Raw genomic sequence first — 18,293 nt, 5'->3', positions numbered from 1 at the left:
CCCCCTGGCCATTCACTGTCTCTGTGGCCCTCTCCTGGTGTCTGCTGGTGGACAGGTTAGTGAGGGAAGAAGGGCCTTCCTAGGATTGGGCAGATGACTGGGTCCCTGGCAGCTGAGTTGCTGCTGAGCCTTTCTGTATGTTTGGTGATTTGAAAGTACAGCCGCTCTCCTATTCCACAGCTTGTGCGTCTGTGGGTTCCACATCCTTGGATTCAACTAACCATGGATAAAAATATTCAGTCCCCCCATAAACAATCAAATATAACAATAAAACAATAAAATAATTCAAATAAAAACAATACAGCATAAACAATATAGCATTTACATCATGTCGGGTATTGTAATTAATCTAGAAATGTTTTAAAGTGAATGGAAGTGTGTAGGTCATATCCAAATATTACGCCATTTTATACCGGGGACTGGAGCATCCTCTGATGGATTTTGGTGTCTCTGGTGTCCTGGAACCGATCCGCCATAAGTGCTGAGAGATGATGTTGGCAGTGAGGTGGGATGGTTTCTGTTTTCGCTTCCATCTGCTGCCCGCTTCTGTGGGCCTCCTGTTCTATCATCTTCACCAGGAAAGGAGCTGTGGCTGCTGGATTTGCATTACTGAATGAAGAGGCCAGAAGATACACCTGATAAAAGTGGTGTGAAGTTTGGCATTTCTTTTTTTTTTTTTGGGGCAGAGTCTCACTCTGTCACCCAGGCTGGAGTGCATTGGTGTGATCTCGGCTCATTGCAGCCTTGACTTCCTGGGCTCAAGAGATCCTCCCACCTAAGCCTCCTAAGTAGCTGGGACTACAGTCACCCACCACCACACCCAGCTAATTTTTAAAAGAAGATTTTTATTTGTAGAAACAGGGTCACGCTATATTGCCATAACTGGTCTTGAACTCCTGAGCTCAAGCAGTCTTCTAGCCTTGGCTTCCCTAAGTGTTGGGTTTACAGGTGTGAGCCACTGTGCCTGGCCTGTATTTCATAGTTGTTGTTTCAGCTTTAAGCTGTCCACAGGTCCTGGCAATAGCATTCTGAAATTTTATAATTACTTTTTAGAAATGTTCCTTTTAAATCCATTCTATTTACACATTTCTCAATTTGTCTTCATAAGCACCCTCTTACTCTGGGAAAACACAGTCATCTCTGAGTCTCTGATATCAGTACAATATGGAGTTTAATTTTTTTGTTTAACTAAAAGTATTCTGTCCCCTTCTGAGAAGGCCTAGACTTCACTCCAGAGCTCTCTGGCCGAACAGGCTGAATACCCTCGTCATGAAAGTTAGGATTTGTTGAGTGTCTAAATAGTCACTGTTATTACTCTAAATATTTAGTGTGAGAAAGCTAGACAGAAGGAAAACTTTATATTAGCTCAGGAATTTTTGGAAGATATCAAAGATACTAAACATAAATCAAGAGGCCCTTTGTTTCTGGGATATTTTGGAAGTAAGTTAAGACATTATTTTTCCCCAGGTTAGTATATTCTTTAAGATCTCAAGTTTAAGTCGTATCTAACTGGAAACTGCCTAAGAAATCTCTCCTGACTGATAGGGAAATAGCTGAGTGAGCCCTTTAGACTCTGTAACTTCTGTCCAGTGGTCCGGGTCAGCGTGTGAAGCGTGCTGGTCTACTCTCGGGGTGTTGGTGGTCTGGATGTCAGTGCCAGATGAGGCTACTGTAAACAGAGCCGAGAGGTTGTGTTTGCAGCAGGCTTTCCCCTGTGTGTTGATGGGCGGGCACTGAGGTTATTGAGGAGGCATTGTATCTTACTAACTCTTCAGTTTATCAGGTTCAAAGAGCATGTTGTCTTTGTTTTGTCAACTGTAAAGACTAATATCAACTTCCTAGAAAATAGACAAAAATGGATGAAGTGGCGATGGGTTTGATAGGACAAGTATATTTCACTTTACCTCAGTGATGTATTTAATTTATCGTGCCCATGAGAAAAAGCAAACCTTTCAAGCACATGTCTTACATTTGAAGCCACATGCCTGAAGATGCCTTGGGAAGTGGTCCTGGGCATTTGAATCAGAATTGGGGAAAAGATTAGGCTCTCTAGAGATGGGACACACATCAGGATATGAGAATTAGCAGTGATTCGTACGCTGTTGTGATGGTGACCGTAAGTCCATTTCCCAGTGTTCCCATTGCCATGTCACAGACCCTCATACTTGTTTGCCCATGCACCCTTTTTTCTTATCTTGTAGTCACTTAAGCTACTAGAACTTAGAAATATTCTAGTCGACATAATCGTCTTGATACTTTCCAAACTTCCAAATTCTTTGAGAGGGTTAAAGCGATACCCTTAATAAAATGCTTTTGCTTAGGCAGGTGATGTTCAACTTTGATCAGTCTCATAATCATGTATCACATATCTCCCCTTTTGGTCCTAAAAAGACCGGCATCCCCTTTAAACATTAGCAAGCTTCATAGCTTGCAGGTGGCTGGTGTGTTTCACACCTGAAAATGGGAGAATTATTTGGCGTGTTGTAGTTAATGATGACTATACATTTGTTTAATGTTTGCTATACGTTGAACCCTGTCCTAAGCCTTTACATGCATTAGCTCATTTAATCCTAATAAAAGCTCCGTGAGAGAGATACTATTTTCATGCTGATTTTATAGCTGGGAACACTGAGCCCCAGTGACTCAATAATTTGCCCAGACATCAGCCGCTAAGGGGTGGCATCTGGAGATGAACCAAGACTCTCTGGTGCCTGGATTTTTAGCAAGCATGTTCAGCGGGACCTGTTTCAAAAAACAGCCATTTGACTGGTCTTCTTATATCTGGGCCCAGGACTTCTTGATGTCAGGTAAGAGGCAGGGGCAGGTTTCATTTTCACCATTTAACAATTAGGAAAATTTAGCTTCTGACTCTTTCATGGAGGGATCTGTTGAGATCACCCACGTTGCAGGCAGGGGACCTCCTCCAGCCCAACAGCGATAGGAGGCTCCTGGATGGCACCCTTGCTGCATGCCAGTCACACTGCTAAGTCATTCTCTGTGTATTTCATTTAAACATGTTGAAATCCAGTGGCATTCCAATGCAGTGTATTAAAATCCTCAGTGAGGTGGGTTTCATCCCCATGCTCTGCAGTGGGACCAGAGCCTGGGAAGACCAGTGAGTTGCCCAGGTCACTATAAAGTCTCCTCCGGTAGGGGTTTCAATTGGTCTCCACCCTCTTCTCCGTGCCAAGAACCTACCTGTGAACTGAGGGCTCTGCTCCTTGAGCTCTCAGTTCATAGGACTTGAGTGATGAATCAAAGATCAGAGCCAGAATTGGAACCCCAGGTCTGCCTGCTCTGCACCCCTCTCATGGAACACATGTGCGCCATGCAGAGTGCCCAGCGGAATCTCTGCTAAGAACAGTACCAGGCATTGTGGGCTGGGGCCAGGTCTGACATGGAGGCAGGTTCCTGCTGGGTGGGCCGAAGGTTGTAGCCTGGGAGGACCCTGACCTGGGCCCGAAGTGAATTCTAGGTAACTTTGCCTTGCAAGAGGGCAAAGGTCTGTGTGCTTTGTACCCCGCCTGCCTTGGAGGCAGCGTGCTTTGGAGACGCAGAGATGTGTGGGCAGTGAGCGGAGAGCCCAGTGCATCTTCCCTCTGTCCTCTGTCTCTGGGCATCACGTGACAACTAGAAACCTACATCTTACATAGTCACATCCTTGTTTTGTTCTTCAGAACACTCTTAAATGATCTTCTTGGAAAAAAATATTCTTTCATGTCTGTTTTAAAAGTTTTATTCCTGGGCTCAGAGTATAAGTTCATTTGTATAAATTCTACGGAAGTTCAGTGATGGCCCATTTGACTTTCCAGCTTTGGCGCTGACCACAATGCTGAGCAGGAAGCAGCAGCTGCGGGCCCAGTGACTGGCAGCTCAGTGACCAGCAGCCCAGTGACTGGCAGCCAGGTCCTCACCTGGGTCCTCTCAGTGAAGCCAGGGTGGCCGCCCCAGCAGACAGTGCTACAGAGCCAACTCCTGACAGGTAAGCCCTATGCGTGACACTAGTCACTAGTGCCTTTCTTTGCAGGAGAGTCGCCTGTTCAGTATTGATTAAGGTGGTCAGTGAATGCGTGTCACTGTAGGTAGAGGCCTGATACTAGAACCTTTATTCCAAGGTTCCCAAAGAGAGTCTCCCGTCTCTGTCCTCTCTCTCCCTCTCCTCCTTGGCTCGGCTCTGCCTGGGAACACCGGGCTGAGTCGGGTAGGGATGGGAGGACCTGGGCTGCAGCAGAGCCGGGCTGCGCACACTCTCCTCGCGGACATGCCTCTGGGCCTCACTGGTCTCCCTGTGCCCTTCCATACGGTGGGGGTGATGCTGCCTGCCTCCTGGGTCACTCTGGGCACCCCTCGTGAGCCTTAGGAGTTGGTAGCTGTTGTTCTGAAGGTGGGCTAGAACACAGTGTGGGAGGGTCTTGACCTGTGCCTTGTTGCTGATGTGTGTGTTAGTGTGCCCCTGCCTCAGTCAGCACTGAGATTGGGGACCCTGTAACTAACGGAGGACCAGGGTAGTGTTGGCGCCCCTGCCTTCCTTTGGCATGTCAGCCTCAGGTGGCCCTTTCTGGGAATGGACCTTCTCTTTGTCCTGGTTGGCCCTGGGTGTGGGATTCTTACAGTGCCGTTGGCAGGTCTGAGATGGTAGCTGGAGATGCAGGCAGAGAGCTGAGGCCAGAACGGCTTCAGCACACAGACCTGCCAGAGCCTTTGCCTGCAGAGTGGAGGATGCTGTTAGCTCGGGCTTCCCCGCAGTATACCGCAGACTGGCTGGCTACGCAACAGAAGTTTGTTTTCTTATAGTTCTGGAGGCTGGAAGTCTGAGGTCAAGGTGACAGCTGAGTTGGTTCCTCCTGAGGCCTCTCTCCTGGGCTTGCAGATGGCTGTCTTCTCGCGGTGTCCTCACCTGCTCTTCCCTCTGGACCTGTCTGTGTTTTAATCTCCTCCTCCTGTAAGGACACCAGTTGTATTGGATTAGGGCCCACCTTTGTGACCCGGTTTTAACTTAGTGACCTCTGTAAAGACTCTGTTTCCAAATACAGTCACATTCTGAAGTGCTGGGGGTTAGGGCTTAACATAGGAATGTTTGGGAATGCAGTTCAGCCCAGGTCAAAGGCCTGAAGGGAGGCTGGGGGACCTGGTACTGCCGGTCACCTTCCCTCATATCCACACCCTTGGTAGGAAGTTTCTGGGCTATCTTTTCCCAAATGTCTGCCTTCTGTTAGCTGTGTGTTAGATGCTGAATGACATTTTACGCATCCCTTTCTAAATTCAGAAGGTGCGCATGTGGACATTTTCCTTCTCTCCAGACAGCTCACACTGCCGTTGCTTTTTTTCTGAGAGTGTGTGCCCCTGCAGAGAGAGGGTCCTGGTGCCAGTGAGGAGGGGGAGCTGGAGCCTCCTGCAACTCCCACCCTGGTCATACATGAACCGTGACCTCCCCCACCTGCCACTGCCTTGCCAGGGAAGTGGGCTGTGCTGTTGGGATGGACTGTCTTTTGTAAAACAGGCCCTTCACCCTTCTCCTCACAGCATAGTTGAGTGAAGGTAGCAGACCTCCCTATCTCAGAATGGGTCAGAGAAAAAGCCACCGCTTTGTGGCCAGTGGTAGCTCTACAGACCCTTCCATGCCTGAGACCCAGGGCAGGGCTCTAAGGCAGCTGGGTCCCTCGTCTTGCCTCTTGACTGCTCATTGCAGACGATGTGCAGTTCCTGAACCATCAGGCAGGTGTGCGAGCTTCAGGAAGGCAGCCCTGCGAAGCTGAATCAGGGAGTGCTGTGCTCACGGGCAGGCAGTCGCCCTCCTTGGACCCGTCTGCCCCTTTGCATTGCCCAAGATCCTTCATTGGTGACATAGATTTGTTGCGAGTGATGCTGAGATTCCTTGAGATTTGGGACGAGTTTTCTTTCTGGCAAGGCTTTATAATGTTGAAGGGACACATCTGAAAAAGGCAAAAAGCCATCTCTCACCAGCCCCAGCGCCCACTTCCTGGATCACCTGACAGCCTTGGGCTTCCTGCCTTTTCTTACTGGTCATATAATTCAAAGGGAAATCTCCTTCCCAGCCTCTGCATTCCAATTGCCTGATTATGGGCTGCTTGGTATGGACATGGCATTGAAACAAAACTTCGTTTCCCACTTAGTCTTTGTGTTTTTGGCTTGAAATGTGATGATCACTGGCAGCTTACAGAGCAGGTCCACCTGTGTGGTGGCCCCACTCGGTGGGGTGCTTCCTCCGTCCTCCAGGAGGGAGACGCTGAGTCTGTGGTCATCTGTGGCCCCACTTGACAAGTTTGAGCCCCTTGGGTCAGCAGGTATTGAATGAGGCATGGTCTTCCAGGGAGTGCTCTGGGAAGTCGTTTCCAAACTTTATAAGCCATGAAACCTTTCCTTGACTTGGGACTCTCAGATGGGCTCCCTCTTGTCCAACAAGTGAATGAGTGAATGTGGGCACCCATTTGGTACCTGGCACTGTCCAAGTGCCGGGCACCATGGTCACAAGATGGCCCCAGCTCCTGCCTGCAAGGAATGTATTTTTGGTAGAAAGATATCCTGTTAAGAACTCACGTTTTGCTTGACCTAACAGTTGAAGCCCAATCCCCTGGGGTTTCAGAAAGATGCTACAAATCAAAATAATAGAGTCTGAGAAGAGCTAGTTATTGTCAGAGTAGACTTCAGTTTGCAGAGTGTCTCAGATGAGGGCACCCAGGCCTGGATGTGGTGGGGCCTGAGGTGGGAATCCCAGACCCTGTAGTGAGGGCCATGGCACTAGACTTGGGGGAATCAGCTGGGCCTCAGGGCAACCCTCCCACCGTCCTTCGCTGCTCACTGCCTCTAAGAGCCAGCCCTGTTTGTTTTGGGGTCAAGGAGGGAGAGGCAGAAATACGCAAATGGTCCTAATGGTCTCAGTTTCTATTCGTTAGCTCTTGGGCCCAAAGAGACCTCTGAGAGTTTCCCTCAGGCCTGTGGTTCCTTGGGGACCATAGCTTAGCTTTCCTCTGTCCCCATTTTTGTTACTTGTCTTGTTCTCGTGGGAGAAGTTTTAGGGGTTGCCTGGGGTTCAAAGCATCACATCCCCAAACTCAGTGTTCATGCAGCAGCTTCTGCCTTGCGGTGCTCAGCCTCAAGGAAAGAGCTCTGTTCTCCTGCTCTTGGCCCATGGAGACCGGCCCAGCTGCAATGGTACAGCTCTTGCTGGGCTCTTACTCACACAGGAGGGCAACTCTCATGGCCCTGCTCACCCTTGGAATGCAGTCAGGGGAGGGCTCATTATCATGACACCAATCTACCTTAGCGACACAGAGCTTGGCTAAGGGTAGAGACCATTTCTCTGGCCCAGATGCTCTGATGCATGGTTCTTTCTCATTTATAGGACAGTTTGAACTAAAAAACTTTCAGAAACTAACGAAGAATGGTATGCCTTTCGCCTTTCTCTTTCCAAGGGCAGGAAACTTCTACAGTTGTGCCACACAACTGTTTTGCTCCTCAAGGTGTCCCATAGCCTTTCCCGTAGGAAAGAGAAACTCTTAAGTACCTTGATGTTGCCTCAGCCTTCCTTTTTTGACATCCTCTCAACTTTTGGCTTCTGTAACTTGAGCCTCCCTGAATCTCCTGTTTATCCTTTTCTATTTTTGTAGCCCCTCATTTTTTCCCCCCTAATAACTTTGCTTCACTGTCCTCCCCATAGGAGAGCCCTCTCACATTCTTCTGTGGAGTTCTTATTGTCTTGTTTCTGCCTCACGTGGGGCACTTAACCTGCACACCCTGACTCTGTGGTTTTGTATGAGCTTCTCCCCACTGGATTGCGCTGGGAAGCTTGGGTCAGGCATCATTCATGCCCCTTGGCATCCTTGATCAGCCAACGAGATACCTCAACAGTATATTTAAGTAAAGTGTCTTTAAACAGAAATACATAAAAAGAGGTTACATATTGATTGGTTGATGAAAATGTGACCGGCTCATAGAAACCTAACTCTGTATTTCCCCTAGGGCCAAAGACTCACCATTCACTAATTCAGTGTTTGAGGTGACTTTAAAGCCCTAACTATACCACAAATAAGGAGAATCACTCCACTTGTTCTTGGTCACCAAATTCCTTGCTATCCACCTGCCCCCAAATTGTTTTCATTCTCTTTTTAACCAGCTCAATTTAGATACAATACATTGAGCACAATAAACTGCACATATTTAAAATGTGCAAACGGATGCATTTTGACATATGTGAAACCATCATCAAGTAACCAAGGTAATGAAAATATTCATCACTTCCCACACTTCCCAGTGCCCGTTTGCAGTTCTTCCTTCCCACCCTTTCACTGGTCTGTTTTCTCTCAGTATAGATTGCTTGCATTTCCTAGAGTGTTGCATAAAGGAATCAATTTATTTTATCTGGCCCCTGGCTATTTATTTTGAGATTCGTCTATCAATATTTCACTCCTTTTTAATGCTGAGTAGTGTTCCATTGTATAGATGCATCACAGTTGGCTCATTCATCCACTTCTTGATGGGCATTTGGCTTGTTTCCAGGTTTTTGCTGTTTCAGACACAGCTTCTGTAGATTGCTTTCTTTCTGTATCTGAGCCTCTTTCTAGGCTTCTAGGAAAGCAGTGTCCTTCCTTTTTTCCTCTTTTTGGATTGGATTTCTTCCTGCTGAGGTCTTGGGTATCTGGTTTGGACATGGCTGTGGGTCTGCCTGGAGTCTGAGCTCTGGCCTGATACAGAGGGGTAGTAGTGGTGAGGAGGGCAGTGTCCAAGGCAAGTCGAGGCTGGGACGTGGCGTCTCTCTTGTTGGTCAGTGAGCTCTAGGTCCCTGTGGGTCACTGCCTTCATTCATTCTTGGCGAGTCTGATTTGCAGGCTTGGGGGCCAAGCAAGCCACTGTGGACCCTCAGAGCATACCCTTATTTATTGACTCCATTCATGTCCCAGGTGGGTAGAGATGATTCCTGGGAGAGCTGTCCTCAGACAGCCCAGGCTGTGATTTGGAAGGGCCCATCCATCCTTCTGACCAGTGGTGAGTTATTTGGGGACCCAGGAGATGAGTGCAGGCTTGATGCTGAGACTTAGGGTAATTTGTTGCCCAGAGTGTCTGCTGTCTTTGCTCTCCTTCTAAAGTGGCTGGCATAATTAGATTGGGGACTTGCTTATCTTTTGTGATGTACAGACTTGTCTCTTCTGGTATTGACAACAGGCTGTTTGACTTCACAGATGGGGGTGGGTGTGGGAAACCTAAGCGTGATACTCATCTATATAGTTCTGTCTGCAGTCGGTTATTGGAATTGTGGGACTGCATTCCCTAGCACTTCTAGATGTCTTGCCCCAAGAGAGACTCTCGGCAGGCTCAACGTGTGCTGTGATCATTGGAGCTTCTATTGAACAGGATTGCCCTGAAATGGAGGGAGAATGGCAACCGTTGGATATCTCCTCCGCGTGCGCACCTGCTTAGGTGGAAGACAAGAAACGGTGCAGGAAAGCCCCTTTCATTTTATTTATTTTGGTCTTTGTCCAGCATTCAAAGTTAACTCAGCTTTTCAGAAAGGTTTTATATATGAGTGGTGAGAGCAGAGTCGACCAAGATGTTGCTTGTGGTCATCCTTGAAATTTATGATTAAAAAAAGAAGATAAAATTTGCAAAGAACTTGCTGCCTTGGCAGCTCCCAAGATAATTCAGTTCCTGAGGTTGAGAGGGAGCTGGTTTTAGGGTGCTTTCCCACGGAGAGCTGCCGGAGGGCTCCTGTGTGCATCTGTAGACAATCTGCAGGCCAGACATTCCAACTGTCTTCATGAAATAGGTTCTCCTTTTTTCTTTGCTCCTACCTGGGAGAGTGGGGCCAGCCTGGCAGCAATCTCACCAAGGGAGTAGCAGGATCAACAGGCTGTTACAGTCTGTCCTAAGTTGAAAAGAAGATTAATTTTTTTAAGTTACAGTTTCAATTAAAGGAAGATGGAGGAATGTAATAACATGCAATGAGATTTATGATAAGTACAAACTGTGCTTGAATACCTACATTTAAAGCATTTCATGCTTTCAGAAGTAATAGAGCTGTGGGCCCAAAGACGGGATGGAGGAGAGAAGAGGGTAACATTTCAAAGGTGCCCTCTCTTTGTACTGTTAACGGTTATTTTGATGGATTACTTCATAAACCAACGAGTTGATGACTGGGGGTCCAGAGTGTGCATGATTGATGTAGATGATTGCGTTAGAAGATGATTACCTAGTTATTGCAGTGTTTAGAACCAATGAAAGAAAAATGCTTTGAAAATGACAAATTCCACAAATTATACAAAGTTTCTAAGAAGAACTCCTGGAGATTATTTACAGAAGCTCTGGTAATATAGGATGAGTGTGGCCAGAGTAGAAAAAAATCTACTTTTATCAAAGCAAAATTATTTAAAATTCCATCTCACAATTATACATTAAAGAATTTTATAACAATCCAAATTTTGGCCAGGCATGGTGGCTTATGCCTGTAATCCCAGCACTCTGGAAGGCTGAGGTGGGTGGATCACCTGAGGTCACGTGTTCGAGATCAGCCTGGCCAACATGATGAAACCCTGTTTCTACTAAAAATACAAAAATTAGCTGGGCATGGTGGTGAGTGCCTATAATCCCAGCTACTCTGGAGGCTGAGGCAGGAGAATCGCTTGAACCTAGGAGGTGGAGGTTGCAGTGAGCCAAGATCGCACTATTGCACTCCAGCCAGGATGACAGACAGAGTGAGACTCCATCTCAAAAAAAAAAAAAAAAAAAAAAAAAAAAAAACCCAACATTTTATATAGAATTGACTAACGTGTTTGTAAACATCTAGACCATTTGAGTTTGACAAATTGTGGCATCCTCTAGATTGTAGAGTCTAGACCCATTCCACCCTTTTACAGGTGAGAGAACAAGAGTTTTTATTTAATATGTCTTTTAATGTAGCACCTCTTTATAAAGTAGAGGTTCTGATTTCTTATGACCTTTTGGAAATAAATGTCCTGGTAGCTTTTCCCTGTTTTGAGGATTAGAGAAATTACATTTTGCACACATGGGTCTCACTCTCTCCATGAAATTTGATTGTTTTACTTCAGAGTCTTTGTGGTCAAGATGGATATCATTGCCCTTTACCCCAACTGGTCCCTATTCCTGGAGCACTATGGGGTCCAAAGGCCTCGGTCCCCGCCACAGCAGCTAAACACTGGGGTTGCTTACATTCCTGAACTCCAGGCTCCTCCTCAGTGACACTCGGGGTATTGTTAGGAAGAATGAGAAGGAAAATGGAAGTCAGCGCTTAGCTGAGAACCTGGCCCATTATAAATGTTCCACAAAGGCTTTTTACCCCGACCCCATCCCTGGTACCCTGATTTTCTCCGCATTCTCCCAGCCTGTTGTGTGTGCCTTTGCCTCTGGTTTTGTTATGCTGTTTCTCCTACCTCCTTTCTCCACTCCTAATTTCCAACACTTTCCCGGCTCAGCTCTCACGTCTGCCGTGACGCTCTCCCCAGCTGTTGTGGTGCCCACTCGTGTCCATCTGCATGGCACTTGGCCTATAGCAGGTAGGTGTGCACTGTCTGATGTCCATCTCTAACACCAGCACATGGCTACTCCGTCATGGGCCACGGGGCCTCCTCCAGGGTGCTAGGCAGAGAGGAGGAAAACCCCTACCTAGGGCTTCCTTAATTAATCCGAAACCACAGGACCCCGTTAAAGATGGGGCGGGGGGTGAGTGATTACGTTCAGTTGTTAGAGCAGATCCACTCCCTCTCCATCCTGAAATAACAGTGTCACCAGCATCATCAGGCGGGGATGAGAACAATCCTACCCTCTGGAATTTCCCACCTGCACGCATGCGTCCTGCCTTCTAGAATTTACCACCTGCACGCATGTGTCCTGCCTTCTGTGATTTCCTACCTGCAAGTATGCTTCCTGCCTTCTGGAATCCCACCTGTGCATGCATCTTGCCTTCTAGAATTTCCTATCTGCACACATGCATCCTGCCCATTCATCATCTCCCACGCCTTTCCTATCTCGGTGCCTGGAGACGCCCTCCTTCTACTTGCCCAGGCCCGAGGTCTCCACTCCGCTTTTCTTTCACATGTCCCACCTGCTAGATTCAGAATGCACCACTTCTCTCCTGAGCATCCATCAAGGCCTGGGTGCAGGATTCTGCTAACTGGTTTCTCAGCTTCTCTCCTCCCAGGCGGCCTATTTTCAGCAGAGAAGCTGGGGTCCCATGGAGCTGCCCTGCTCCATGCTTGCATGCCATTTCTCTCAGCATTGGAGCAGAGCCCTCAACAGTGAGCGTGGTGGGTGCCTGCCCAGTCAGCTCTGGGGGTGAAATGGAGAAGCGGGGTGGAGGGAGAAAAATCCCAAAGGGTTGGAGAGAGGGTAAAACCATCTTTGAAAATGCTTCACCCCACTTTTCCTCTTGAGAGAGCTGCCTTGCTAGATTAAAGGCTCAAAGAAGCACTGGAAGAAAGGAAGACATTTGACTTTATAGAAAACCTGAACTTGTTTGACTGTAAGCGCCTTCTGTTTTGTGGATTTGGAGGGAACAGTGGGGACCTGCTCTGCTTCGCGGGTTTCCTCCTCAAAAGCAGGAATCCCAGCCCCAGGCCAGGTTCAGCTACCGCGCCTGGGCTCGTGGCTCAGGGATAGGTCGTGTGTCTCTCCTTAGCCTGGCTTCCTCATTGTAGTGCCCACCAGCAGCGACCATGACTGTGAGAGTGAGAAGAGACCATGATGGAAACTCTTAATGATTCAAATAAGTTTAGAGAGAATTTCGCTGCAGAAACTGGGGCTTTGGAGAGACTGCTGATTTGAGGGGTGGGAGGCAGCGGGTTTCGAACATGGTTTGTCAACACTTGCAGAGGGATGCAGAGAGAGAAAGGGCTAGAGCTAGAGGAGGACATGCTTAAGAGAAATGTCTCTTTGCTTCCTCCCTTCCTTCCCTCCTGAAGTGGGAAATGCACACAAATGTTCGTGGGCCCAAGGGAGGGAGGACATGGGCAGGAAGAGGTCATGAATGGAGGCGAGAGCACAGGATGGCTCACGCAGGGACAGGCCAGGGGAGCCTTGGGGACTGGAGGCCCAGGGTGCAGAGACTGGGTGGAGTGCAGGCCCTGAAGTGATATGGGTGTTCTGCAGGAAGGGGTTTGGGGATGCTGCACTGAAAAGGGTGGGGATGGGAGGTTTAGGGCAGTAGGCAAAAAGCCTCTTTTGTGGAGAAAGTGAGTAGCTGAGGGTGAATGAAGATTTGCAGCACAGCAGGGAGGGTCTGCAGGTAGTTTTTGGTGATTGCCATTATCCTCTTTGGTGCTGCTGAGGAAAGGCCCTCACAGGAGTCCACACAGTTCCTGGGTCTGGCAGTGTCACCAGAGGGTGCCCACTCCTCCCCTATTTCATTAGAATCCCGGTCTTAGGTATAAAAGAAAATAAATCACTCCTCGGTTTACAGGGTTCCATTCTGATAAACCCATCATAAGACACAAATGTCGTAAGTTGAAAATGCATTCAGTGCTGGCAACACGGTAGACGGTGCCTGATTTAATGACGGTTTGACTGTTTTAATTTTAATTTTTGATGTAATAATGCTTTGTGTTTTTGGCTTTTTGATGGTGTGAAATCGACAAGTGTTCAGTAGAAACTATAACCCAATGGTAAGTTGTAAGGAGATTCTTAACTAAAAATGGGGTTACATCCTCATCAACTCATCATAAAGATGAAAAATCCTGAGTTGAACCATTGTCAAGTTGGGAACCATCTGTACAGATTATGAAGAAACCAGGCTGCCTGTGGAGCTTGTATGGTTTCACACTGCCACATCCTACTCTCAGTGGCACCCAGGACAGCGTCCTTACAGCTCAGATACTGGACTCTGGGGCCTAATTGGGAAGAGAGCAAATCCCAGGCCTTGTTCAAGATTTGCCAAAAGAATGAGATTAAGATCTGATGCCACTATCCTCAGTATTTCCTAATTTAGCCAGAGAGTTGACTTTAGCATCTAGAAAGTGTGATTAGCTACTTTAGCGTTTAGAAAGAGTGATTAACTTTTTGAGGCCTTTAAAAAGTTTTCTTTAGGTAAGAAGATGTCTTCTGTGAGTTATTTGGGTTTTATTATAGGGACAAATGGTTTACCATCTAATATTGATTGGAATGACTTTGGAGCGCATTTAGTTTATAAAGTGTTTAAATCCAAGGGCTGTTTTATAGAGCATCTTTTATTTTTTGGATAAAGTTCTAGCCGTTTTCCCAACAGTTATGAAATTCACTATTTTTAGGCGGCAAAGACAGATCTGAGTGGTTTTGCTTTTCCTTCCCGTTGGCTTTATCTATTCCCAAAGGAAGACAGTGCTTCCGGACCAGTGGGGGTTATAGTTGGTAATGTGTTGTCATGGCAATTGTTCCCCTCTTTGTCTTAATTGATTTAGTGTCTTAATTTTTGTTTCTCTTTTTATAGTTTAAATGTACAAAGATCTATTCCTTGGAAGACACCCAAAGGCATTCGGTAATTTGTAAGAATTTGTAAAATTCAAGTATCAAGGATTCCAAAGGTAGAAACAAATCTTTAATGAATTTAGAAAAATATATCAGAGAACAATAAGTTCTTTTAAAAGGAACTCAATTTTAAATCTATATTTAAGTAATATGCATTGCAAATTTAAAATTACAGTTGACTCTTGAACAACATGGATTTGAACTGTGTGAGTCTATTTATATGTGGAGTTTTTTTCAGTAATTACTAGAAAATTTTTTTGAGATTTGCAACAGTTTGAAAAATCTTACAGCATAGTTGAGAAATACCAAAAAAATTAAGAAAAAGGCTATGTCATGAGTGCATAAAATATATGTAGAAGACTAGGCTTTTACTCTAAAATATATACAAATCTATTATAAAAAAGTTAAAGTTTGTCAAAACTTACACAAACACAGATCATACATGGAGCCATTTGTTGACAGAAATGTAAAAAAACCCATGAAGGTGCTGTATGAAATCATCACTGCATAGAATTAACTGTAGTACATACTGCACTTAATTTCATAGTTATGAAAGAATTACTGTACTACTGTAATAATTACACTGTTGCTGTGAGCTCAAATGTTGCAAGTATACACTTTAAATGCCATGTGATGCTAATCATCTCCATGTGAGAAGCTCCCTTCCCAGTAAATTGCTCATTGCATTAAAAAGTAACCTCTCGTGGGTCTTGTGTATTTTTCATGTTTAATGCAATACTGTAAACTTTGAATAACCCAGGGGACCCATACTAGTGAAACTGGAAGTGCTCCCAAAGAGCTTACTTTATTCTAAGAATACAGTATGTAATAACTATATGACATACAACATGTGCGTTAATGACTTTATGTTATTGATAAAGCTTCTAGTCAACAGTAGGTCATTAGTAGGTAAGTTTTTGGGGAGTAAAAAATTATACATGAACTTTTAACTGCATGGGATGTTCGTGCTCCAACTCCTACCTTGTTCAGTGCTCAGCTGTGTAATGTTTATTCTTCTCTCCCCATCCTTCTCCATGCCAGTATTCCCAGGGTGCATAAAGGTAGGATGCTTTGATCTCTGGAGCACCTGATACTGCTCCCTCCCTGCCCTCCTTTTCTTTGACTCCAGCCTGCCGGCCTGTGATGGTTCTACGCGGTTTCTTTTCTTTTCCATGAAGTCCTGTGGTCGTGGTGTTGCAGCGCCTGCGTCCTAATCTGTAGGATTGAGGCAGTACTCTGACCTGTTCCACAGTGTGTCTAGACTTCATTGTGCACATGGGTTCCTCTTCTCTGCACACGCCTACCACAGAGCAGGGGTATCCACTCTCAGTGAATGCGGCTTGAGAAGGCTGCATGTGGAGATGGCCTTCATCACCCCACCTCTTTTCAGGGCTAGAAAATTGGTGTTTTCCTCTGGTGAGGCTTTTAGGATGGAGGGATTCGAGGACCTCCTGCCTGTGGATAGCCTAGGCTGTTTTCTGTGGTTACCTTTGCTCAAGTTTTCTGTTGACTTTCTGGGTCTCAAATCAGTTGGATCACTGCATTAACAGTCCTGCCCTGGGCCTTCGTGTCTGTGTGTGGACCACAGCACGGCAAAAGGGAAGACCTTCTCTCCGACACCAGTGCTAGTGGTGAGGGTGCCTAGAAAGTGAAAATTAGTTTCTGGTGTCGGCCTCTCCTGGTTCTCCTGAGTAGGATCTTGCTGTTGGGGTTCTGTGCTGTCCCCTTCAGGACTCAGGCTCTGGATTTGCGGAGAGCATATCTCAAATTAACTATGCAGCTGTGCAGCAGGAGTAACTGCTGGCCAGGTTGCTTGGATTCTTTCTCATCGGTTGAGTGAGGATGCTGCTAGTGTCTCTGCACAGGTTTCTTGAGGGGACTTGATGCTTCCCACAAATGACAGTAGGGATGTGGCCACCATAAAGTGGTGCTGTGCTTCGCAGCACTGTGTGATCTGACCCACGCTTACATTTCAAAGCCATTGAAACAGATTCAAGATCATGTATTGATTTAAAAAATTTACTCTTTTCTGTCGGGAGGCTGACCAGACTACTGAAGTGGAAGGAACTGTAGATGCTTGAATAGAATATGCCACACAAGTCTTTTTCAAACTGCTGAGAATAAAAAATCAAAGGTCATCCTCATACTTATGGTCACATATAGATCCTTGTACCTAATAATGTGCAGTTGGAAGCAATGAGGTCATGCTTTGCTGCAGATAATTAAAATAGCTCTTGAATCTGTCTCTTCTCCCCCTTCTCCCATCAATGCATTGTGGAAGAAAAGCGGAAATTGGTGTTCTAAAAGGCATTCTTTGTATTTGCATATGCCAAAAAACCCAAGAGTTATTTTTTTTTTAAAGGCAGGAAGCAGAACAGGTACAGCTTTTAGTTAGGGATCTAGTACTTAGGATTCAGTTAGGGCATTTTGAGGAACCGAGTATAGTTTTTACTTCAAGCAGTGTAGTAGCAGCAGGTTCCCCCTTCCCAGCCCACAGGAAGTGGGATATGATTCTTCAAAGCATTACTGAATTTTTTCCCCAATATTTTCCCCCTGCAGACATCATAGAAACCAACAGTAATTTAAAGAAAAGAGTGGTGGTGCTTACCTTTGGAAACAGCTGAGGAGCTTTTAACACAATTACCCCCCACCCCCTCCCCATCCCCGAGATTCATTTTCCTTGGTCTGGGATGCAGCCTGGGCATGCAGAGTCTTCCCCTTTCCCCCTAGTGATGTAATATGCAGTCCAGTAGTTGGGACTATGTCAGCAGTAGAATCATGCAAGGGCTTGCGGAAACACATGTTATGGGACCACACCCCCTCCACTGAGTTTCTGGTTTAGTAGGTCAGGGTCTGGGCTCCAGAATTTGTATGTTAACAAGCACCCGGGTGATGCCCATGCTGTATGTCCGGGGACCATCATTTGAAAACCCTAGGACTTGTAGGATCCTGGTTAAGAGCATGGACTCCTGCACTGAGCTCCGTCTCCTTCATTGAGTCCCATCACCAGCCCTTGGCCTTCATCTCAGCACTTCATTTTCTTGTTGTGATCAGTGGGAATGGATGCCGTGTATATGTGTGTGTGTGTGTGTGTGTGCGCGCGCGTGTGTGTTTACACATAGACAAATACATAAAAAGCACTGAGCCAAGTGCCTGTTATTAACAGGTGCTTCAGAATCTTTCTTTCCTTCCCTTGACAAATTATGGTCATTGATTGGTTCTTCCATCCAAGTCCATTCACTTTCTTTATATTGGTAGGTGGGTGGAGTTTGGGTTTTACTCAGTTTCATCTTCACTGTTTATATTTTAAGTGTTTTTACTTTAGATAATTCTGATTTGGGTATTTTTTTTTGTAAAAATTAAAATTTCAGTAATGTTCAAAATTTATTTCTTTACTGGTGTGCATAAAAATTACTGTATGATTAAAAATCATTGTATTTCATTGTTTAAAATTTTGTATGTTTTTTTTGACTATACATTAAAGAGATTTCTTGGATTTCAATTTTGTCATGCTTTGCTTTCCGATTTTTGACTGTATATTTCCCTCTTTCTGGTTCAAGATGGATGGATTGGTGTTCATTTATTTTGTCTTTATAAAATATGCGTTTCATGGCATGAGTTTTTCTTCTTTTATTTCTCTTGCTTCATTTTATTTGTCTTGACACATGGGGGTGTGCATTGTCCTAATTGTCTAGGACTGTACTGTATCTTTATTTCCTCCTTGAACCACTTATTTAGGCCAGAGCTTGTTTTTAATTTTCAAGTGCCTTCGTTTTTTTGTTTTTTTGTTTTTTTTTAACACATGTTACTAATTTCTGGTTTTCTTT

General features: G+C 45.7%; 1 protein-coding gene across 31 annotated transcripts in view; it reads left to right on the top strand.

Moving 5' to 3' along the window:
• Positions 1 to 18,293, top strand: part of GRB10 (growth factor receptor bound protein 10) — a 209,591-nt gene that overhangs the window by 33,478 nt on the left and 157,820 nt on the right. For 12 of the 31 annotated variants that reach the window (XM_031012927.3, XM_055347065.2, XM_055347073.2 and 9 more), the window contains 2 exons: positions 2,620 to 2,807; positions 3,813 to 3,982. The exons of 10 other annotated variants lie outside the window; for them this stretch is intronic. Coding sequence is in view for 2 of the 21 variants with exons in the window: in XM_055347084.2 (XP_055203059.1) it covers positions 3,813 to 3,982 (170 nt within the window). In the remaining 19 variants the exon portion in view is untranslated. Of the gene's footprint in view, positions 1 to 2,430; positions 2,808 to 3,812; positions 3,983 to 18,293 lie in introns of those variants that run through there. 9 more of the 31 variants (XM_063708552.1, XM_055347081.2, XM_055347084.2 and 6 more) reach the window with 3 other exon arrangements.

The sequence above is a fragment of the Gorilla gorilla genome, chromosome 6, assembly GCF_029281585.2.
Source record: "Gorilla gorilla gorilla isolate KB3781 chromosome 6, NHGRI_mGorGor1-v2.1_pri, whole genome shotgun sequence".
Classification (NCBI taxonomy): domain Eukaryota; kingdom Metazoa; phylum Chordata; class Mammalia; order Primates; family Hominidae; genus Gorilla; species Gorilla gorilla.
The sequence above is the reverse complement of the archived record's forward strand: the minus strand, read 5'-3'. Positions and strand labels throughout refer to the sequence as shown.